Raw genomic sequence first — 24,672 nt, 5'->3', positions numbered from 1 at the left:
AGACTTTGTAATCCATATTCCTGCAAGTAGTATATTTCTAAACCGTATTTTTAGCGGCAATTCATTAATTATTAGTTGGATGGGCCACATAGAACTTTTGCTACTTTTAGAAATAGGTGCACCATCTAAATTAAAATTAAAAGTTAATAATACTGTTTTTTCGCGTTTATTATTGTAAAGTCTTCTATATAATTCACCGTCGTGAATATCAACAATATTTAAATTTTTATTTTTTAGCCTATTCTCAATATCCTTAATGTTTTGAAATAATAATTTGCGCACATTTGAATTTTGTAAAAGAACCTGTACTTGATATTTTACATCTGTACTTACGAAACAGTTGGAAGAATTAGTACTCATTTTATATGTCTCTTAACATTTCTCGCAATGCCGATAAGTAGTTGTTAACAAATCTTTTCTATAAAATTTGTCTAATAAACAATTACATTTACTACAATAAAATATATATTGAAATAATTCTTCTGGAGGATCCAAACGTTTGCTTATCATATATTTCGAATTCATGAAATTTGAAAACTTAGGACCCGCCCAAATACTTGCTATATTAAATAAGGCAAACCTTGCTTCATCTGAACTATTGAAACGAACACAGTAACTGTGTATCATTTGCACAACTTCATCAACAGTTGTTTTAGAACTTTCAAACATTATGGTATTGTCATGTTTTATGTTTGCGTCATTAATAATTGTTGGTTCAGTATGACAAGGATTATTATCCTCGATTCCTTCCTCCATACATCTGTTCTGGAATAGATCTTCATCTATAGAGTAAATCTTTTCGTTTTCATTGTTGTTGCATCCGTCACAATTCGTAGTAGTATCATCAATTTCTTCAGAGACAAGCATCTCTTCGCTTTCGTACGTATTATTACGTAAAGTAGTATTTAATTTAGATGTTTCAATATAATCTTTTTTGAAATGTAAATACGGTTCTTTTGATTCATAATCACTACGATTGTCTGTAAAAAGACACATATTATTATTGATTAAATAACAAATTATGCATGTGTGTATACTCGTATATATCATATGTATAATACATACACACACACATATTGATTGAAGAATAAAATATACGTGTGCATGTGCAATTTATCCTTAAGCATTAATTATATATATAATAGCTTTATATAGGACACATATACGTGTGTGTGTGTGTGTGTGTGTGTGTTTATATAAATACAAAATATTAATATTACACACACACACACACACACACACACACACACACACACACACACACACACACACACACACACACACACACACACATATATATATATATACAATGTATATATATATAAACCAATAAATGTATAAAGTATGGGTTTTTATGTCTTTAATTATATAAGTAAATTATGTTTTTATCAGCATTAATAAAGTGCAGTGTTTAGTTTTCGAGAAATAAGAAAGTGTCGCTTTAGAGGACCTATGTCGGTATTAGCGACTTACCTCTTTACTTCTAATAAATAAAAATATATAAAATGTATGGTTGTATATTCGTCGTGAAACAAAATAAATGCGCGCGCGTAACGCGCGCCTAATAGTGTTCTATTCGTCGTGAAATAAAATAAATGCGCGCGCGTAGCGCGCGCCTGTAGTGTTCTAGTCCTTTTCTAAAAAGGGCATGTCATCGATACTCGAATCTATTGTTGTCGTTTTTCCGCAATGCGGATTGGTTTTCTTGTTGCTTACTTCATGACCGGCTGTCATGACATCCCTACTGAAAAAAATCATGTGAGAACACACATGAGACCTCATATGTGCTCTCATATGAGGTCTCATACACTAACACATATAATTCTCTTATGAGATCTCATATCATGTATCGTGCCAAAATCTCATATGAGATCTGAAATGCGATCTCATATATCATATAGGTTCTACTTTTATAATTTCATAATTTGTGTGTATGCGGCGTGCATGCGTGTGTACGATCTTTACAGAAATTATCAGATATAATAGTTAACGAAATAGTATTGTAGAATTTTATATCCTGAAATATTTGGTGAAAAGGTGCAAAAATAATAAAAGTTGTTGATTAAAAATAAAATATTTTTAATATTATTAAAAAAGGATATAATTTTATTTAATACAATTGATATAAATGATATAATGGATACTATTGAACATATTACTTTTTTTTCTATACTTTGTATATTGTGTAATGTGATATTTGAAATGCTCACGGTATTGATAAGATTCCTGTGATTATTTTGTCTATATTACAATAATATTTACAATACAATTAATATTTCAACGATATTTTTAAAATGTTTAGTGTTATACGTAAATACATTAATAATGATAACTATTTGGCAATGTTGCTATATAGCAATTTTCATGTACTTGTATAAAAACGCATACTTGTTTAATTTTTTTTGTTTCTATAGCTATAATTTCAGTTCCAATATTACGTATTAAAATTAAAAAATTACATATTGAAGTTGATGTATTCACAATATTACAAAGAGTAATTTCTTTTTTATTTTTATTATCTACTAAAAAATAGAGTATTCGAATAAAGGTATTGTCGGAGAGCATTGCGAAACTGTTGTCAGAACGTTTATTTTTTCTTGTCGATGACATAAGCAGACAGCCATCTTTTACAACTCTTTCGTATACTATTGTAGATTTTACACAAACATTAAAATCTTTTAAGGTATTTTTATCGATACTTGTTCCATTTTCTAAATATGTTACTGTCGCTAGCTTACAACTTTTTTGAATTTTTTTAGTCGACAGTTCCTCGCAATAATCGATTACTAAAGGTGAAGCATGAGGGTATATACTATTACGTAAAACATGCACACTATGTTGCATGTTAATGTAACGGACGATTTGTAAATTTACACCTTTTGCGCAATAAATTGCTTGAAGTGTATCGTGATTTGCAGATTCGAAGGGAAACGTAGAGTGAGCCCAAAGAGGTCCCCAATTAAGAACACTTTGTGATATGTGAAAAAGTTGATGCACATTAAAAGTCATACCTTTCTTTGAAAATAGTTTTTCTGTTAAAAATGCAAACTTGTATAAGTCTTCATCAACTTTATTCAAATCATTAATGCTTATATCACATCTTAGTAATGTATGCAAGCTTTCAACAAACAAAATCCAATATTTCACCATGCGTTCATTTAAAGTCAATCGAAATAATGGCAGACTATAATAAAGAATGAAGTTTTCCCATTCTCTACTTTTCCACTGATTAATATCATCAAAAGATCTACTCAATCGACCTATTTGATGGGGAACTTTTATCTGTAACAGAATTTTGTTCATTTCTTCCACTGTTGATGTTTCTATCATGCACTTTAAAAAATACTTCGTGATTTGCTTTCCAACACCACTAAGGCAAGAATGCATGTAATCAGGAACGAATCCCTGTACAATATCAAAATAAGGTAAATTGATTAGAGGTGAAGTACACTTCACTCCATAAACATCGTCACATTCTTCGATTGTAGCCCTTGTCATAAACTCAATCATATTTCTCTTGGTTCTTTCTTCTGGACAAGATTGTAAAATGGGGTACCTCATACTACCTTCGTACCACTCGCCTTTATGTAAACACCAATTACATCCATACTGTCCATTAAACAATTTAACTCCTTGCATAGGAGCCCGCGCAACCGAGTCAACGCAACAAATTAAAGTGTAGACTTTAATCAAACGCTTCTCATTATTAATAGTGCAATCAATACCTTCCGTTGATAATCGAACTATTGTGTCAGTAAAAGGTTGTAAGAAGGCTGTCATTTCAGGTTTGTTCTTGCCAAACCACATACCACAAGTTATGATTCGTTTTAATCTCGATTCAACAGGAATTTCGTTCAACTGTAAATATATAGGCCAGATAGAGTACTGGGAGCATTCAAAACGAGGTGCGCCATCAGTATTGAAAATAGTTGTGACGTAATTGTGCCTTTCATTAGTAGGTAAACTTTTTACAAAAGATCTGTAGCATTTGCCATCAAATATATCTCTAATTCTTCCATCATATTTTCTTTCTTTTACAATGTATTCATAATATTGTTGATTATCTTCCAGTAACAGTTTAATACTTTCTGTTGGATCGATGAGTAAGAAAATATTTGAAGATGATGGACCATCAAATTCAACTATTCCTAAACATACTTCACAAGTCATAGAAGATTTTAAATCTCTTATTTTTCCAAGATATTTACTACAATTAGGGCATATCAAGAGACACGGTAGTGTCTCGCGCCAAGTACACGCGGAGCGAGACCGACCGTGACTCTTTTACGCGACGCGACGAGTTGCGAGTACTCGAGATGTTGAGATCTCATATAACGAGTGAACGGATCAAGTTTTAAGTAGGCTTGATCGATAGCTTGGGTCGATTTGGGGGGGGTTTCTCTTATAATATTCCGCTACGTGCCCTACGAGCGGAAATATTGCGACGCAAAGTCCAAATGTGAAAATTTATTTTTAAGATACTACTTCTTCTACTTCTACGTCGACCGTCTCTCATGCCATGCCATCATTTCATTGGCTGGAGTCGCGTCCTTTTCACTTTTTCGACACCAGGGCGGTGCTAGTATCGCCAGCACATATGTATACGTGTGTGTACTGCGCGAGTGTAGATAGTGCGTTTAGCGCGCTGTCAGTCAGTTCATATATATCACGTGATCAGAGAAAATGTCCCTTTCACTTTTTCGACACTGGCGGCGCTTTCGCGCAGTGCAGATATAGTGCGTTCATACGTGTGTGCTGTACTGCGCGCAGTGCAGATAGTGCGTTCAGTGCGCTGTCACAGTCACAGTCAGTTCACTTAACCTATATCGTTGAGAGAACGGTAGTGTCGTCGGAGCGAGACCGACCGTGATGTGATAGTAACTTACGATAATTTACTCGTTTACGCGGAGTAAATTATCGTAAGTTATCTCCCGTTTACGCGAAGGAATTATTCGTAAGTTACTACAAAAGTAACGCTCGCGTAAACGTATGATATACGTGATGATGACTCTTTACGCGACGCGACGATTAATTCAAGGTAATTGTTTTAATAATATAATTATCCTATCCTATATATAACTACGTTTACGCGAGTGTTTACACAGGTTAACCTAGATTGTTGTGCATAACATGGATCTTTCTTATTTACTCGCATGGAGGAAACGATCGTCGCTAATCAGAGACTGTTTTTTCTTCATCATTGAGGAATATAATTATATCTTGGGTGAGTTTATCTTAGATTTTAATTATTATACTTTACTGCAAATTTTCAAAACGTTTTATTTCATGTATCTTAGCACGTCTGAAAGAAACGAAGAGATATTAACGGAAATGAAATTTATATTATCACAGCTTTTGATGAATTTATTGAGAAAGTTATGCACCGGACGATCATTCGATTTGCAATTAGGGCTATCGGTTCTCTTTATGTTATCAGAACAAGAGGCGTGCAGTTGGCTTTCCACCGTTTCTACATCGTAAGAAAATAAATCTATTTTTCGATAATTAATTTTCGATAATAATGTGTAAAGATTTATATTTGTAGATTTCAGACCGATCATATTCAGCATTGTACAATCTCAACTTTGGGATATGAATATTCGCGCTTGGGGCAAAATCGATCATTGACACAAACGTTTGAGAGTTACAAGCTATTGCATATTTGGGCACAATAACGACTGTCACGTTATTCAATAACTTCTAAAGGTACGCTCATGCATTATCATTGAGTCTATTTTTATATTAAACGCAAATCTTGTTATACATATGTGTCAATGTATATATTTTTAATACATTTACAGAAGTTTTAACAAATAGTGCTTCGAGCAAAAGAAAAATTTTACAGCAGATCATAAACAGTACCTAATAAAGAGAACGTGATTCCTTTATTAAAAGATTATTGTTGTAGCTTCGGATTTAATTTCAATGATTGCCTTTTGAATTATTTACAAATATTACTAAAAACGTGGAATCCAACGATAACCGTTTCGAATACAAGCGTGAATAAAGGCAAATGATATAAGAAAATAATATGTATTTGTGACAATTAATTTAATATTTGGATATTTACATATTTTTATACGTAGATCATTTTCGTATGATATTGAACACCAATTTAATAATCGAGTAATATATTATAGAGTTACTTATCTGTAAAGATGAAATCGATGAATTAAGAAAGAAATGTAATGGAGTTGTTGCGCAAATGGAAGATAAATCCATGTTGAAGCGATGTATCTCTACGTTATGGGAACACGTAAGCTATAAAAATGTTGGATAGTATAGTTTCTTATAATGTGAATTTTACATTTAAATTTCCAGATTACATTTTACCACTATGAAGTGTTTATTATACTAATGGATCTCATAGGAGACAAAAATATGGAAAAGAGAAATTATCTTTGCTTCTTGCAAAATTACACTCGGAGCGGGTAAATTATAATAATTTCGCATATATTAATTTTGAATTTAATAATCATACTATCAATCATGACAGGCTTCCTACACCAATGGAACACGATGAGTGGATACAGCTTAATCCTGGACATAGTACGTTGCCGCCGATAGCCCAATGGAGACTTCCGTTCTTGCTTAAAGTCGATATTTGGAAAATCATCAGTAAATATATTTCAGAAATAAATTTATGGCCAGCACTTGGATGATTACTTAACTTAATTTCACATTTTATTAATTCTCGTTACTAGCACCTGAGTTGAATTTAAGAACATACGGCAAGTGGCTTGACATCGCACCCGTACTTAATTTGGAGGCACATCTCATATGCACATTAGCTATTAAAGGTGAAGTGACACAAGTATGGGGAAATAATTCTACTGCATCGAAAAATACTGCATGGTCGCTTTATCCGAAAAATACCACGTTGCTCAAAGATATCAAGAAATGTATACAACGGATGACAGATTCAGATGGATTCTATTATGGTACTGCAGCATTGTACTATGTCGTAAATCATACACCTCCGGGTGCTGATCGCGTTGCTGCCGCGAAAGAATGTTACGAGTATGCTCAGCTGGCGGCACAGAATTCCACTAAATTTGAAGAAGGAATGTTAGAAGTACGGTAATCTCTGTGTAAAGTACGTGTCTATGTTGTAAAAAATATATTGACTTCTATGGCTTTTACTTTCAGAAAATTAAATCCAAATATTTGAGATTTACGTCCGAGCATATTCTACGTACGTACGGATTGGAGAAAGATGAGTATCTTGCTCTAATTGAAAATCCGTGCAAGCTGGTGTATGAATTGTATAACGAAGAAAGCATACCATTACGATATCGAACTGCAACCAACTACAGACCGATATTAACGCTGCTGTTAACGAGCTGGGTAAACTGTTCTCGTTGAATACGATAAAATTGCGTATGGATTTATTGGAAGAATGGCTACAATCTAATGCCAGGTATACCGAATTGTCTCAAAGCTTTACAGAGACGTTTCTAGCGACGAAAGAGTCTGATCAGAATACCAACTATGAAGATAATTTACTTAGGTAATGTTGTTGGTACACCATTTTTTTTATATTCAATTTCTAAATCAACAATTGATTGTGAAATATACTTAATTGTAGGATATGTTATATGCTGGAATATGGAGATATGGATTTGTTTGCACAATTTCTTATAAACATAGGTTTCGGCAATCGTCATGGCGAGACTGAATATAGTTGTAACGTACGATATCGAGTATTTCGAATATTGCAGACTGTCGTTGATACTACAACGTTAGAGGAATTGACCAAGCAAGATATATGTACCTTTAGGTATAAATAATTATAATAAATTATTGTTTATTTTATCGGCAGAATATAAATTTTTCTTGCATATTAAAACGTTGATCTCACTTCAATATTTCAGAAAGTATATGAAATCGTTACAGTACACCGGCAAATTGGAATCTTTAGAATTATGTTACAGCGTTGATACATTTGACACATGTTGTAAACGAGATATTCAAAACTTGAGAATATCAATCCGTGATGTTAAGATACAGTTAAAAGGACTTTGCTTCTAAATTTTAGGATATTGATAATTATGAAGTGAGCGAAATGTAAATCTGTGAGGTAAATGAGAAATAGTCAAAAGAGAAATATGTTGATTAGTGCCAAGAAGAAAACGTAGCAATTAATTGGGCTGATTGAATTGGCAGATCAAAGTGGCATTTTTTTCGTATCAAGTAATGAAATGGTTTGATGTTTATATGACTAGCGTCTATGTATTATATTATAAATTATAATCTTACAATATCATAATATTTTATGTGTCGAAATATATTGACCAGTAGTCATTTTTTTATGGCACGTTTATAATACCAATTGTCTGTGGTAAGCAGTAAAATGACGTGCGATAGATGCAGGCGCACATTTGACTCGAATTAAAAATCCTTTCTAAAAAAAGGCATGTTAAGTCGATAGTCGAATTTATTGTTGCCGCTTTTCCGCGATGCTGATTGGTTTTCTCGCTGCGCTTACTTCATTTGCAGCTGTCATCGTATATTTTGACAGTTGTGTGTATCAAGAAATTAATAGTGTAATAGTAATAGCATAATGTTAAAGCTAAATAGCGCGCGCGAAGCGCGCGTCTGTGGTGCTAGTACAAATAAATTGTAATAATGTTATAATATGAAGTTTGTAGTTCGTGGTTAGTCTTTTGAAAGAGAGGAGATAAATATTAACTTGACATTGTTTTCTGCTGAACGCACCTGATGACATACATGATGTCCGTTGATTATACATTGTACCCATGTTCTTTAAATTACGCCAACTACAAAGAGAATATATATATTGCTTTGAAAAATAATTGTAGTGCAACTACTCTTAAAAAATAAAACAAAATTGTGTTACCTAACTCAACCCAAGTGGTATGTATCTTTGTATTCCTGAGGATCTTTCTATCAACCCAAGTGGTAGTAGTTTTAATTCTCCTTGATAAAATTATAATATTACAAAGAATTATTTAATCATTTTAATCACAAAGAATTAAAGAGGTAACATTATAAAATAAAAATATTTAATTAAAATAAAATAAATAAATTTTTCTTGTAATATGTATTTACGGTGTATTCATAGAAGATATCCATATGTATTGTAAAAATTGCAATTTTTATTTATATATATTTTTAAATATGATTTTGAAAATACTTATTATTAGCAAGCTATTTTTTATGTATTTTTACAACATGCGTTTTGTACAATGCAACATTAAACATTTGCTATTTTATTACTTGGTCAAATAATAACAAATACCTAATCATAAGTTAAAAATTTACATATCTAAAAAATATATTTAAGTGTTATTATAAAAGTATAAATTATCCTCTAGAATTATAATATTACATATCATTATTTATATTTAGTTTCAAAAGAAGAAAATCATTATACTTGTATAGTTAATCATAAAAGGCATGGTGATAATAGTTTATCGCTGCATTATTATATATCATAATTTAAATAAGACTTCATTATGTATCACATTTCTGTTACTTGAAAAAAATGCTTTTTAATTTTAATTTATGTAACATACATGTACACGCTTATAATATATTAATTGACTGTATTTTTTCATAGATTGAGAACAGTTCTACGGCGAAAGATGGAACAGGAAGTTTCGAAGAAACAATCGTATCATTAGACGAAAGATTTACTAAAGTATTGACACGACTTCTAGATCGAATTTGTGATTTGGGTTGTGATAATAACAATGAGAAATTACTTAATGTGTTATGTCGGTAAGAATTTTATTTATATAATTTTTATGCATCCTTTTTTTCTCACACAATTGATATAAAATTAGATACTAATTAATTTCTAAATTATTTATGTTTGAATTAGACTTGACTTCAACATGTTTTACACCGACATACTAATACGTCGAGGGAAAGAAAAGACTGTCCCGCAGCAAGATATATCTGGCTAGTAATATATTATTTCTCATTTATGCGTACATTGCACATGCAGACGTTGTACGCATGCATGCATGAAAGATGGAGTAGACAATAATCTGATCAATATTACATGTTTTTATTGTTTTTTTATTTTACAAAAAGAAATGATTATTTCAGGGTATATAAGAGTACATAATATAATGGAAGTATATATATAATATAATGGAAGTATATAATATAATGGGTATATGGAATCTTATCTATCTATACTGTCTGCCTCTGCCTCTGCCTCGTCTAATGCCCCAATGATAGTATGGTGATGAAAGTCTGTACAGAAAGGCCATAAATCTTTCTTCTTGCCGCCGTATTCCCGTGGCTCTGCCTCTTGGTCTTTGAACTGTAAAATAATATGTATATTGTATAAGAAATTTTATGAATTAAATACATATAATATGAATTAAATTTATATATAACGAGAAGATATTTATTAATTTCGATAAACATATTACCTTGTCTATTATCTTCGGTATAAATTACGGTACTGCACAACTTGTATCAGTTGTATTGTGGAGTCCACTCTTATAATGTGGCATACTTTTGAATTGATAGTATAATTACTGTCATTAATAACAATTCTTTCCACTGAAATATTATTTATGGTAATAGGAGAGAATAAATTATATATAAATAACCAGTACGTTATAGTGAGCTATGTTCTCTTCTAGCTATATTAATTTTTGCCATCATATTGTGACAGCAGGCTATGCACCATTTCTGCTGTGTTTCTGCTGTTATTAGCTCATATGGCTCATGTCCAATTCTTGCTACATTTTTACTATCACATTGTGACTGCATGTTGTGCACGATTTCTGCCGCGTTTCTGCGATTACATTGTGGGCAGCAGATCGTGCTGCTAGAAAATAAGCTTAATGAGGACGCAGGGGACAGGAATCTGCTCGATGGTCATGCTCGGATCTGCTGGCATACTGTCGGCATTCTGCTAGCATTTGGCTATTAGGGAATAGTGTAATAGTAATAGCATAATGTTAAAGCTAAATGGCGCGCGCGAAGCGCGCGCGTCTGTAATGTCTAGTGTCATATATTGAGAGACCGACGTATCTTACGAAGAAGTATCTTAATAAATAAAATTTTTACATTTGTTTGGACTTTACGTCGTAATATCTTTCGCTTATTAATTTACCTACTAGATCGATCGATAACAATGCGAGCGCGATATCGAAACTGGCGATACTATAGTATCGCCAATGTCGAAAAAGTGAAAGTTACATTTCTCTGATATATATATATATATTGAGATATATTGAGAGACGTCGACGTTAGTAGAAATATCTTAATATAAAATTTTCGCATTTCGACTTTGCGTCGCAATATCTCCGCTCGTAGGACACGTAGCGGAAAAATAAAAACACGTTGGCCTTTGGCCAACTCGAACGTGCGTATCCCATACGTATAAAAGTAAAGTACCAGTTCAAATACAGATAGCGAATTGGTTTCAGTCATAAAATGTTCCATAATTTATGTGCTTTTAAAATATGCACAATGAGATTTCCGTGCTTATTCCCTTTCGCCGACCTGAACGTGAATACCCCATACGTACAAGAGTAAAGAACCAGTTTAAATACAGATAGCGAATTGATTTTAGTTTTAAAATGTTTCACATATTATATGCTTTTAAATTATGCATAATGAGATTTCTGTGCTCATCCCTTTCAGCCGATCCAAATGTAAGCACCCTATACATACAAGAGTAAAGTACTAATTCAAATATAGATAGCAAATTGGTTTTAGTCTTAAAATGTTCCACAATTTATATGCTTTTAAAATATGCACAATGAAATTTCTGTGCTCATCCCCTTCAGCCGACCTAAACGTAAGCACCCTATACATATAAGAGTAAAGTACCAGTTCAAATACAGATAGCGAATTGGTTTTAGTCTTAAAATGTTCCATAATTTATATGCTTTTAAAATATGCACAATGAGATTTCTGTGCTCATCCCCTTCAGCCAACTCAAACGTAAGCACCCTATACATACAAGAGTAAAGTATCAATTCAAATACAAATAGCAAATTGGTTTCAGTCTTAAAATGTTCCACAATTTATATGCTTTTAAAATATGCACAATGAGATTTCTGTGCTCATCCCCTTCAGCCGACTCAAACGTAAGCACCCTATACATACAAGAGTAAAGTATCAATTCAAATACAAATAGCAAATTGGTTTTAGTTTTAAAATGTTTCACAATTTATATGCTTTTAAAATATGCACAATGAGATTTCCGTGCTTATTCCCTTTTGTCGACCTGAACGTGAATACCCCATACGTACAAGAGTAAAGTACCAGTTCAAATATAGATAGCGAATTGATTTTAGTCTTAAAATGTTCCACAATTTATATGCTTTTAAAATATGTACAATGAGATTTCTGTGCTCATCCCCTTCAGCCGACTCAAACGTAAGCACCCTATACATACAAGAGTAAAGTATCAATTCAAATACAAATAGCAAATTGGTTTTAGTTTTAAAATGTTTCACAATTTATATGCTTTTAAAATATGCACAATGAGATTTCCGTGCTTATTCCCTTTTGTCGACCTGAACGTGAATACCCTATACGTACAAGAGTAAAGTACCAGTTCAAATATAGATAGCGAATTGATTTTAGTCTTAAAATGTTCCACAATTTATATGCTTTTAAAATATGCACAATGAGATTTCTGTGCTCATCCCCTTCAGCCGACCCAAACGTAAGCACCCTATACATACAAGAGTAAAGTACCAATTCAAATACAGATAGCAAATTGGTTTTAGTCTTAAAATGTTCCACAATTTATATGCTTTTAAAATATGCACAATGAGATTTCCATGCTTATTCTCTTTCGCCGAGCTGAACGTGAGTACTCCATACGTACAAGAGTAAAGTACCAGTTCAAATACAGACAGCGAATTGGTTTTTGTCTTATAATGTTCCATAATTTATGTGTTTTTAGAAACACTACAAAAAAGCGTGATATTCGTACAAAATTACCTTTTTCAAAAAAATGCGCCAAGTACACGCATAGTAGTATATATGTATTATGTTGTTACCTCGAAAAAAACAAAGTGGTAGTATTATACCTCGAAATAACACCCTGTACATACTGTTTATAAAATGCGTAATACTACAAAAAGGCGTGATATCCGTACAAAATTACCTTTTTTAAAAAAAAGGTAAAAAAAGGCGCCAAGTACACGCATAGTAGTGTATATGTTGTTACCTCGAAAAAAAAAACAGTGGTAATATTATACCTCAAAAAAATCTAATTATATATATACCTTAACAAAATTATTATTATATCACGAAATTGCGTTACCAAACTCAATCCAAGTGATATATATTTCAAAAAATTATCTCACAAAATTGTCTCACAAAAATTGTCTCACAAAATTGTCTGATAAAAATTGTCTCACAAAATTGTCTCACAAAAATTGTCTCACAAAATTGTCTCACAAAAATTGTCTCACAAAATTATTAAATTACAAAATTGTTACTTTATTCAATCCAAGTGATATCTACCTCGAAAAAACCTAAATAACAAGTGGTATCTATTTAAAAAAAAAATATGTGAAATCTTTTAATACTGCGCCAATTACAAAGAGAGAATATATATATTATATATATACCTTAACAAAATTATTATTATATCACAAAATTGCGTTACCAAACTCAATCCAAGTGATATATATATTTCAAAAAAATATATGAAATCTTTCTTTAAATTACGCCAACTACAAAGAGAATATATATATTGCTTTGAAAAATAATTGTAGTGCAACTACTCTTAAAAAATAAAACAAAATTGTGTTACCTAACTCAACCCAAGTGGTATGTATCTTTGTATTCCTGAGGATCTTTCTATCAACCCAAGTGGTAGTAGTTTTAATTCTCCTTGATAAAATTATAATATTACAAAGAATCATTTAATCATTTTAATCACAAAGAATTAAAGAGGTAACATTATAAAATAAAAATATTTAATTAAAATAAAATAAATAAATTTTTCTTGTAAAAAACTTGGCGCTGCTTTTTTAACCCTTAAATGCCACACCTCTCAAGAATCTCGTAAATGACACATGGGGTCTAAAAGACCCCAGCATGAAAAATGTCTCCTTACTCATTGATTTTTTTATATTTAGTTATGAAAATTATTTTCAATGTTGTTCAAGGCTTAGAAAAGAGAATAAAATGCTTATATTATTAAAATTTCAATTTCAACATAGTATAAAAAATTTAAAAAATTAAATAAACTGAGTACTGCTAAGTGTACAACCGGGTAGGTCAATCACTCAACTATCATCAATGGGAGCATGAGCTCCATTTTTGGGGGAACATTTAAAAATATATCATTGTAAAGGGTCTGGGGTCCGCTGGACCCTGGGTGGCATTTAAGGGTTAATAAAGTCTATCCAGACAAACTTGCATAGGTGCATAAGCATATGCATAAAGAGATGGATTGGTCTATTTCTTTTTGCACATATATCTGAACCAATCAATTTCTTACGCTTATGTTTATGCGCGATGCAAATTTGTCTGGATAGACTTTAAAAAAGCAGCGCCAAGTTTTTTACAAGAAAAATTTATTTATTTTATTTTAATTAAATATTTTTATTTTATAATGTTACCTCTTTAATTCTTTGTGATTAAAATGATTAAATGATTCTTTGTAATATTATAATTTTATCAAGGAGAATTAAAACTACTACCACTTGGGTTGATAGAAAGATCCTCAGGAATACAAAGATACATACCACTTGGGTTGAGTTAGGTAACACAATTTTGTTTTATTTTTTAAGAGTAGTTGCACTACAATTATTTTTCAAAGCAATATATATATTCTCTTTGTAGTTGGCGTAATTTAAAGAAAGATTTCATATATTTTTTTGAAATATATATATCACTTGGATTGAGTTTGGTAACGCAATTTCGTGATATAATAATAATTTTGTTAAGGTATATATATAATATATATATTCTCTCTTTGTAATTGGCGCAGTATTAAAAGATTTCACATATTTTTTTTTAAATAGATACCACTTGTTATTTAGGTTTTTTCGAGGTAGATATCACTTGGATTGAATAAAGTAACAATTTTGTAATTTAATAATTTTGTGAGACAATTTTTGTGAGACAATTTTGTGAGACAATTTTTGTGAGACAATTTTGTGAGACAATTTTTATCAGACAATTTTGTGAGACAATTTTTGTGAGACAATTTTGTGAGATAATTTTTTGAAATATATATCACTTGGATTGAGTTTGGTAACGCAATTTCGTGATATAATAATAATTTTGTTAAGGTATATATATAATTAGATTTTTTTGAGGTATAATATTACCACTGTTTTTTTCTAGGTAACAACATGTTTGGAAATAAAAATACTACTGCTTAGGTTTTTTTCGAGATTTTTCGAAATACAAAGATTCTCAATGTATATTCTCTCTGTAATTGGCGCTGTAATTTAAAAAGAGATACCATTTCTTTTTTGTAATTGTAATAGATCACTTGAAGCGCGACTCATCTTTAATAAGGTGTGTATCAATTGAGTTATAATTTTTTTTAAATAAAAATACTACTGCTTAGGTTTTTTCAAGATTTTTCGAGATACAAAGATTACGTCTACCACTTGTTACTTCGGTTTTTTTTAGGTCCATGATACTCTAATGTACTTTTCGAATTTACAATATTGTCAAATATCCATCTTGTATCAGGCAACAATGTTCGTGAAAAAATGGTATTAATAAGTCTCAGTAAACTACATATTTCACAAGATGACCTATGTCTTAAGCTATGCTCAAGAACCATCAAAAATATTTCGCTTCTTGATTTATCAACACAAATATCAATACAAGCTAAAAAATTATCGTTACAAATAAAATCTTTTAAATTTCGTGAGCGGCAAATATCATTATCTTTATCATCGTAATCTCTTAAATCGTCATATATATTCACATCCCATTCCAGTTGTTGGCTTCTTCTACAATAAATCTGAAACATTTTTTATTTATTATTAAATACATTTTGAAATTGTTTTTTAATTTTATTGAAGCATGTTTAACAATTGACTTTGTCATAAAGAAAGCTATTAATTAATTATTGTTGTAGTGTAATCAGAAAACAACTTTGTGTTTATAATATTCAATATTATTGAATAATTAATAATTTTTTAGAAAAGTACATTCCAGTAAAATAGTAGTAATTTGAAATTTGTATATAGATGAGCATTATGAATGAATGGAAAAGTTATTTAAATAATATTTAAAAAATTATTTGTTATTAAATTTGTTAACCTGGTCATCATAGATATCAGTGGAATTAACATTTGTTATTTGCTGAATTTCATGAATATTGTGAATTGAATCCTGTAGCACTTCACGTTGATCGTCAATAAATTTCTTTTCTTCATCTATGATGTTGATGAATTGTTCAACTTCTTCCATTTCTTCGTCATTATTTAAAATTTCGTGCATTGTATCGACATCGTTATTAAAAGATGTATTACTATTCGTGCAATGAGCCCCTTCCATTTCAACATTTTGATGACTTTTTGTAGCATTATCGACGTCTTCAAAATTCTAAAACAAATGATTAATATTTATTTATTTTTATTTTCATAATAAACTTTATTTATAAATATTATTCGCTGTATTCGACAAATGTTATTTTGAAAAAAATTTAATTTAGTAGCTACTTTTATAACTTGTTACATGGTATATGAAAGTATCTCACTGAGAACTATAAAAGCGATTGGATAAAAATGGCATTATGAAATATAATTTATAGACATTACAAATATAAGGTTCTGTGATTTTTATACAACTATTGTTTGTAGGTATTATTACAAAAAGCAGAAAAAATCGATTAAAACCAATAAAAATTCAATTGATTCAGTCTTAATTTTGGTACCAATTTCCACATTTCAATCCAATCGATTTCGTGTAAAAATCGATATAACTATATTACGACTGATAAAAAAAAATAATCCGTCCAGAAGTTAACAGGGCAAATCACATTATTTCACCGCAATTGGGTTGTCTCTATAAAAGCTGCTAATTCGTCTACATATTCAATGAGGAAGATACCATCAGGAATTTTTATACGAAGAATTTCGTCACAAGATATTACACTTTAATTGTTTGTGATATATATCTTTAATTGTTTGAGGCAAACGTAAATCTGTTACAAAGAAATGTTGTAGACACATTTTTCTTCATTTTTCCTACAGGATCGATTGATATTTTTTGATTTTGCAAAAAATAATAAATAAAAGTAATTATTACACATTTTCTTAGAAACAAATTGAAAAAAGAAAAATCACTTACTTCTACCATATGCAAAAAATCCAATAATTAGTCCATTTTTCAGCTGTGTTGTACCTTAATAAGTTATTCGACTATTATGGGCCATTCCCAGCACGGATATGTTTCAATTTTATGACGAAACCTTTAATCGTTAAAATAATGTAGGTTTACTTAACAATTACTTACAAGACTATATGCTGGCATTACAGATTTATATTTTAATCTTTTCTTAATCCTTGGACTAACATCTTCTATATTGCATGAGCGCAAATAATTTTTATATCTTCTGGGATGTTTCTCAACCATAATTCGTGCAGAATTTTCTACATACAATACAATATTAATATTGTTTATTAATAAATTTATAAACCATACAACAATATTCGAGAGGAATTGAACACATAGCACGCGAGTGTATAAACAATGAATTATTTAACATCTCTTATTCTCCTGTTAAATGTATGAAATTAAAAATGATTAAAATATTTCTCCATAGTAACCGATAAATAAGAATAGTAATTTCTAGTTTTGAAATAATTTTTTTTTATTTGACGTATTAACTGAATTAATAAAATATAACGATATTTCTTCAGATATTAATAACTTATCAAAATATTTTCTGATACGTACATGAAATAGTAAAATTATGTACAATTGTTTCACAGATATTCATTATTTAATATATTGATAAAAAATTGAATAAACATACGGCTATTAATTACATTTGTAAATCATTATAAGTTGATTTCAAAGATAATAAAAACTATTTATTATATTCTTCATCAACACTCACCTATTAAATTCAAAAGAAAGTATAAGAGGTAAATAACAAAAAATTCCAGGTAATGTGAACGTTAACCTATAAAAAGGAAATTGTGAAACATTTACGATATGTACATACTTTTTATAATAATATATAATAAAAATTATAAATTATATACCATGTGTTATACATACCATGTATCAATGAATTTTTATATTTGTTTAACTGGTGAACAACAAGGATAACATGATACACGGAGGCACTATTCTTCTTCTTCTTAATTTTTCTGGCACCTGATCTCTGCCGAGACACAATACGGCCAAATAGCGATATCTTATGCCCACTTAGGAGCGAGGTTATTTCAAAACGTAAAGTTGCATCAGCAACCTTTAAAAATTTTTCCTTTAAAGCCCCTTGCACCAAGGATGCCAGATTGGCGGTTTTCCGATTGTCGGTTAGACAGCAGAGATCTATCTATCTTCTTCTACCGCTCGACGCTCGAAGCTGGCTGCTGAAACGTAAAGTTGGCATCTCTGCCCATCCCCACCACTGGCTGGCAGTGGCTGTCGAAAACCGCCAGTCTGGCTGCTGGCATCCTTGTGTGTGCGACGTGCGTCACGAGACCATCCCCACTATTTCCCTCACCCATATTACCAAATGCTACCGAGGCTGTGTTCCGAAATTCACTGTCAGTACCTAAAATTTATAATGTGCGTGACATAAACTATAGATTTGCAGTACTGGCAGTGAATATCGGAACACAGCCCGAGAGGCGAGGACAGGTCCTATCCGACAGGATGTAAAGGCTCGTCTACACGACAAGGCGTAAAAGCGCGGCGCAAGGGCGCAGGCACAAACTCAAGCGTAGGCGCAAGATGTCTGCGCCATGCTCGTCTACACAGGAACACGCGACGCAGGCGCGAAGCAAGCGCCGCAAGCGCAAGTCGCGTAGAAACGTTTAAACGTGCAGTCCACGTGGTGCAGTCGTGATCAGTCGTGATACAAGCAGGTGGTGAATAATTGCTGTGACTTTTTACATCTGCTAGCAGTGCTGTTGTGTAAACATAAATTCTGTTAATATGGAACCTGATGAGGAAAGGTTTTTTATTTTCATCGCGTGCGTGGGAGTATATATTGTGCTTTATCATCATCAACTTCTGCTACACAATATTCAGAGATATCGTGGACGTGGCAGGGGGCATAGGAGATGGTGGGTTCGACCAGTAAATCGACAAAGAGAACAGCAAGGATTCTACCACAACCTTATATCAGAAACCCAATTGGCAGACCATGAAGAATTTTTTGCTAACCTTCGAATGTGGCCGGAGCAATTTGAATTTCTACATAACATCGTATGTCCATTGCTTGAAAGGCAGACAACTGTTATGAGAGAGCCTCTACCATCAAAACTGAGGCTAGGAATGACATTGATGTGAGTATAGCTCATCAAAAATTATCTTTATAGTCATTGTTTGTAACATCGTAATACGAAATTATTTTATTGTTGTGCTTTCATATGTATGTTTAAATATTGCGTAATTTTCTTTTTAGGTTTCTTGCTCAAGGTGGAACAGTCCAAAGCTTGCATAATAAGTTCCGTGTTGGTAAAAGCACAGTACATCGGATCATTGAAGAGACGTGCAAGGCAATATGGGAGAAGCTGCAGCCTATTTACCTGCCTCAGCTGACCAGGAACGATTTTGAAAGAATTGCTGCACAATTTTTTGATCTGTGGCAACTTCCTAATTGTATGGGTGCTATTGACGGCAGGCATATGCGCATTAAAGCACCACCTATGTCAGGCAGTGAATTCTACAATTATAAGGGATTTTTCAGTGTTGTTCTTTTGGCAGCAGTAGATGCCCATTACAAATTTACTTGGGTGGATGTTGGACAGTATGGTAAGTGTGCTTACTACTATTGGCACTATTTAAAATGTCAAATTTAAAGGATCTGGTTGCAATTGTATCTGTACATTATGTTTTAGGATCCATAAGTGATGGTGGAGTTTGGTCAAACTCTGACTTTGGACAAGCTTTGGATCATGGCGAAGTTGACCTACCACTGGACAAACCTCTTCCTGGAACTGACATCTCCTTTCCACACTTCTTTGTGGGTGATGAAGCGTTTCCCCTAAAGAAGTACCTCATGCGTCCCTTTCCTGGAAGGACGCACCAGGTGCTGCCAGATGAGCAACGAATTTTTAATTACCGTTTATCTCGAGCACGGCGTGTATCAGAAAATGCTTTTGGCATACTGACAATGCGGTGGCAGGTTTTGAATTCACCTCTAGTGTGTTCTGTGGAAAAAGCCGAAGACATTATCAAAGCCTTGGTGTGTCTGCACAATATGTTAATGGACAATAAAGATGATGGTTATGTAAATCCTGTACAACTGGAGTTGGAACTACAAGATGGCAACATTCAGGCAGGAGCTTGGACAACTGCTCCAGTAACTGAAAATTACTTTCAAAGACTCGGCAGAGTAGGAGCCAATAGGGCAGCTTCAATAGTAAGTGGTATGAGAGAACATCTTGCTAAATACTTAGCCTCAGACATAGGCACTGCTCAGGCACCCTGGCAATTTGAGCGGGCATTTCGAGGTACTCGTTTGAATTTACCGCAGTAAATTCAAGGTCTTGGTAACTCCCTTACTATTGAAGCTGCCCTATTGATAAAATAAGCAAATGGTAAAATTGGCGTAAATAAATTACAATAGTGTCGATTAAAATTATTTTAATTCGAATACGAGCAAGAAAAAAATAACGTGTGAAAAAAACAGTTAAATTCGAGGAAAACTAAGGAAAAATTGAAAGAACTAGAATACTGTACAGACAAGCGTCATTATACAATAGATTTATACAGTAGAAAATATACGTGTCGGATATATGCAACGCTTATTGTAATATTAAAAGATTCGAAAACTCGCGCACAATTACCCCTCTTCAAGTTATATATATTGATGTTTAATAAACTATTGCGGGACTGTTTAATAACGTTTTAACTATCGATGCCGCTGCGTCAGCCGGATCGATCACCGGGCGAGAGTTCGATTCAAGCGCGCAATGGGAGAAAACGTTTAATTGGATCGGTCGTCGTTGATCGAATCTGAACAGTTTAACGATTTGTGCCAGACGATTAATCGGCGAAATTCGTGCCTGCAGTCTTGTCTGGAAACGCGGAGTTCCGCAAATTGTCCGTAATTATTTATTGTACCAACGTCCATACACAGGGTCCAACATTCAAACGTCAAATTTAAACTGTTACTTCTCAAACGTGATCAATCTTTATGAAAGACAGTTATTGTTCGTTGGGGAATGATTTAAACGGATTAACACATTAGCGTTAAATAATAAATATTAGGAAAGTAGAGGCAAAGTATCCATCTTCGGGATTTATATTGTCATCACGTTTGTAATTAATCCAATTATCTGTAATGCGATCAAACGAAATTTTTGTCTTGCTGCTTCTCTATTTCAATTGCTGAAACGTATCGATACAAACTGAACACTTGTTCCTACGGTAATTTTTCTAATTTTTCTAAATTCGCTTATATTTGAGAAATTAAAAAAAACAATTTTTACGTTTAATTTATCATTAGGGATTATTAAAATTTCATATTAGTTCGCTGCTAGCCGTGTAAAATTTATTGCATCGTGTAATGACGCGCGTAAAGTCGAAATTGTCATGAAGATATTTTAGATGATAAGTATTAGAACGATAATCGTCCGATAATAATTTTCAAATAAACATACACGTAGCACGTAAAGTGTTCGCGCGCACAATTCTCCCATGTTAACAGAACTAAGATTACTTAAAGTAGGTTTCCATTAGTTGCTCCAAGTTACGATCGTTTTATAGCTGAAGATAAGAAGTTAATCTTATTTTGTTTATAGCCACGTGTCATGTAATTTTACGGCGGGGTTCGTATTGCCTTAGAATAAAATAACGTGGAATTTTCTGATGATGCGAGATTCTGAAAACCGCGAGACTGCGCCGCGCATTCAAAACTCTGTCTGATTTCTGTATGTTAATAAAGGAGACAAGAAAAAAAATTAAAATTTTTTACATTATAATTTTAATTGTTTTTATTTATTTTAAATTACTGTATTAGAACATATTGATAACATTTTACCTTTATTTTGCTTCTGTTTTTCCTTTATATATAAAATGTGTACTTATTATTTTATTCAATAAATGTTTTATTTAATCCGCTCAACTTAAATATCGTTAAAAATACATTCAATCGATGTGTAGAAGGAAAGATTTGATAAAATAAAAGTGTTGCTCTGCTTCACAAAACGAGATATTATAAATATATATTTTTATATTCAATAAAATGTAAAGTGTTTACATTCCTTAATATATTTAAACTTAAAACTGAGTCTTCAATTAACATAAGTAAAGGAACATACTTTGGTATTTATCACAGCTGATAAAATTAGAGAAACCAGTCTTTCTTTTGTTAAACAAGTTAAAATAAACAGAAATCCTCAATTAACATAAAAGTAAACATTTTGGTACTGATACCAAATAAAATATTACTATAGAACGACTAAACCAAAAAAATTAAATTAACACACATTTTAACTTTAACTCAGCGATTTCAAATTAAATTTAGTACTTGGCTATCACAGCTGCATTGAACCAACGCTTATACATTTAGTTATCAACACGAGTTTCAGATTCATAGTCCCCTGAATGTTTTTTAGTGTATTCTTTCACAACTGTCACCATATCCATGACACATGACAGCCGTTCTTCTTCAGGTACTCTGTTAAGTGCAACGGCTACAAAACCTAACATTGCTTCTATATCTGATGACATATTAGGGCTACCAGGATGGGGTGCTGGCTGTACTGGTCCAAACCTTTCAAGAGCTGCACCCAGAGATGCAGCCAGAAATGAAACGTCTTTTGATGACTGAGAAAGTACGTCATTTGTTTTCTCAGAATCCCGCTTCCTCTTCTTCACAGGATCTTTTGGAGGCACTGTCTTGGCCGGTTGAATAGAGGCCGCCATGGTTTTCAGAATTGCAACTGAGGCGGTATCTTCTGATGCTTTCTGAATTGTACATTCCTTTCCTTCTGTTTCATTGGATATGTTGGTTATACTTGTATTGGTTATATCTGAGTCCAAACCTATACAACAATAAATAACCACCTTTAATGAAATTTCATTATGTTGAATCAAAAGTAATATTTAGTTGACAAAAATTTTTGTAAGACTTACTAGATGAAGCAGATGAGGACAAGCAAATGAAGTCTGAATTCCATATAGGCGAAAGAGTAGATTGTTTGCCTAAGGAATAAAGAAAATGTAAAGAGGAGAATTTAGCTGATTTGCAGATAATACAGCCGATATTTTAAACAAGCTGAAAACAGGGGATTATTGCCTACCTTGAACAGCAGGTGACTGAGATCGAACAGCTGAGAACTCGGGTCGAACAGCAGATGATGGAGATCGAACAGCTGAGAACTCTGCTCGAACAGCAGGTGACTGAGATCGAACAGCAGGTGACTGAGATCGAACAGCTGAGAACTCAGGTCGAACAGCAGGCCGTTGAAAATTTGAAGTTGTTCTGTGAAAAGTCACATCACCCTTTAACTTTTGATTAGGTTCAGTTAACATGAATGATACATACTGTCGGGCTATAATATGATCCGCAAGGAATAGAAGGTCATTGTAAAAGATCCAAGTAGACTGGTAGGTAGGCGTGTCAGCCCCTGCTCCTGATCTTGGCATTGACATTGTGACCTTTTTTCTTTCCTTTCCAAACTTTTCACGGAGACGATGGAAAAGTTTTTCTGCTTGCAAACCTGAAAACAGAATGAAGTCAGACCATATAATTGTTTAATTTTCTATAATTAATTTACATTAAAATAATTATTTTAAATATTATTTTAATAAAAAATTGAATTAATTTTATATTTTAAAAATTAAATTTTTACTAATACTTTAAATATAAAAATAAAATAATTTTTAAAAATATATTATTTTTTATATTTATTTTAATTTTGTACCCTTTTTTATATGTTTATATATTTTTAAATTAATAAATTGATATTTTATTATAATTAAAATAAAAAAATTTTTATTAGCAACAAGTTCCTAACCTATACATATGCCTCAAATTTACTTACTAGTGAGTGCTGGGGTCATCGCTGCCCCTATACTTGCCCAAGTGAGGGATTTTTCTTGGCATTTGCTATAGCCCTTGCTTCTTTTCACGTACAGTTGTGTATTGGGGCACACAAAGTGAATGAACGTACGGATATATATCGCACGTTCTTCTGACACGTTATTCCCTATTGCTTCATTACCTTCGTCCTCATTATAATGACCTTCTTCATCCATGTTTCCAACGTTCACACGGTTCACACTATATAGAGGTAAAGCCGGCGATGATACGTGATACGTGAGCGACCCAAGCCGTTAATTTAACCTTGAAATAGTCGGCGTAACGTGGGCGCAGGCGTTGGAAATAAAAATAATTTATTTCTCCTGCGCCGCTGCGCCGCGCCGCTACGATCGGGAACAATCCTCTTGCGCATGCGCCAGCGCCCTTACGCCGTCTTACGCCTTGTCGTGTAGACGAGCCTTAATACGCGCTAAATTGAACGCAGTCATAGACCGCTGTTAAGCCTTGTG

At 32.4% G+C, this 24,672-nt stretch overlaps 3 protein-coding genes and 3 long non-coding RNA genes across 13 annotated transcripts; 3 read left to right on the top strand and 3 right to left on the bottom strand.

Annotated features, from left to right (window-relative positions):
• The first annotated feature begins 4,807 nt into the window (after positions 1-4,807).
• On the top strand, positions 4,808-5,672 carry LOC139785168 (uncharacterized). 2 transcript variants are annotated; one of them, XR_011721847.1, is made up of 4 exons: positions 4,808-5,038; positions 5,106-5,224; positions 5,353-5,477; positions 5,546-5,672. It is a non-coding gene; the product is annotated as an uncharacterized lncRNA (long non-coding RNA). The 2 variants fall into 2 exon arrangements; XR_011721846.1 differs by having other exon boundaries at positions 5,298-5,477.
• A 1-nt stretch (position 5,673) lies between these two features.
• On the top strand, positions 5,674-10,366 carry LOC139785166 (uncharacterized). 5 transcript variants are annotated; one of them, XM_071724314.1, is made up of 7 exons: positions 6,677-7,075; positions 7,150-7,510; positions 7,589-7,780; positions 7,875-8,080; positions 9,584-9,744; positions 9,848-9,927; positions 10,078-10,366. In XM_071724314.1, the coding sequence occupies exons 2-4, from the start codon at positions 7,383-7,385 to the stop codon at positions 8,029-8,031; spliced, it is 477 nt and encodes a 158-aa protein (XP_071580415.1). In that variant the 5' UTR covers positions 6,677-7,075; positions 7,150-7,382; the 3' UTR covers positions 8,032-8,080; positions 9,584-9,744; positions 9,848-9,927; positions 10,078-10,366. The 5 variants fall into 5 exon arrangements, 4 of the variants coding, with proteins under 4 accessions (XP_071580415.1, XP_071580416.1, XP_071580417.1 ...); XM_071724315.1 differs by having other exon boundaries at positions 6,677-7,096; XR_011721844.1 differs by lacking the exons at positions 7,875-8,080; positions 9,584-9,744; positions 9,848-9,927; positions 10,078-10,366 and adding exons at positions 5,674-5,706; positions 5,802-6,256; positions 6,322-6,431 and having other exon boundaries at positions 6,497-7,075; positions 7,589-7,815.
• On the bottom strand, positions 10,016-11,078 carry LOC139785167 (uncharacterized). The gene is made up of 2 exons (XR_011721845.1): positions 10,410-11,078; positions 10,016-10,297 (listed from the first exon to the last, which is right to left on the bottom strand). It is a non-coding gene; the product is annotated as an uncharacterized lncRNA (long non-coding RNA).
• A 1,630-nt stretch (positions 11,079-12,708) lies between these two features.
• Positions 12,709-18,354, bottom strand: LOC139785165 (uncharacterized). Of its 3 annotated transcripts, XR_011721843.1 has the most exons (6): positions 18,217-18,354; positions 18,053-18,118; positions 17,446-17,582; positions 17,281-17,334; positions 16,249-16,533; positions 12,709-15,946 (listed from the first exon to the last, which is right to left on the bottom strand). It is a non-coding gene; the product is annotated as an uncharacterized lncRNA (long non-coding RNA). The 3 variants fall into 3 exon arrangements; XR_011721842.1 differs by having other exon boundaries at positions 17,281-17,582; XR_011721841.1 differs by lacking the exon at positions 17,281-17,334.
• A 513-nt stretch (positions 18,355-18,867) lies between these two features.
• LOC139785161 (putative nuclease HARBI1) lies at positions 18,868-22,097 on the top strand. The gene is made up of 3 exons (XM_071724312.1): positions 18,868-19,454; positions 19,574-19,923; positions 20,010-22,097. Exons 1-3 carry the CDS (start codon positions 19,102-19,104, stop codon positions 20,648-20,650), a joined length of 1,344 nt encoding a protein of 447 aa, XP_071580413.1. The 5' UTR covers positions 18,868-19,101; the 3' UTR covers positions 20,651-22,097.
• Positions 22,098-22,328: 231 nt separating this feature from the next.
• Positions 22,329-24,475, bottom strand: LOC139785164 (uncharacterized). The gene is made up of 5 exons (XM_071724313.1): positions 24,165-24,475; positions 23,666-23,840; positions 23,421-23,602; positions 23,254-23,322; positions 22,329-23,162 (listed from the first exon to the last, which is right to left on the bottom strand). Exons 1-5 carry the CDS (start codon positions 24,376-24,378, stop codon positions 22,684-22,686), a joined length of 1,119 nt encoding a protein of 372 aa, XP_071580414.1. The 5' UTR covers positions 24,379-24,475; the 3' UTR covers positions 22,329-22,683.
• Positions 24,476-24,672: the final 197 nt, after the last annotated feature.

The sequence above is a fragment of the Temnothorax nylanderi genome, unplaced genomic scaffold (assembly GCF_030848795.1).
Source record: "Temnothorax nylanderi isolate EJ_2023f unplaced genomic scaffold, tnyl_v1.0 TNYL_tig0746_pilon, whole genome shotgun sequence".
In the NCBI taxonomy this organism is placed as follows: domain Eukaryota; kingdom Metazoa; phylum Arthropoda; class Insecta; order Hymenoptera; family Formicidae; genus Temnothorax; species Temnothorax nylanderi.
Note: the sequence above shows the minus strand (reverse complement) of the source record. Positions and strands in the feature narration are given on the sequence as shown.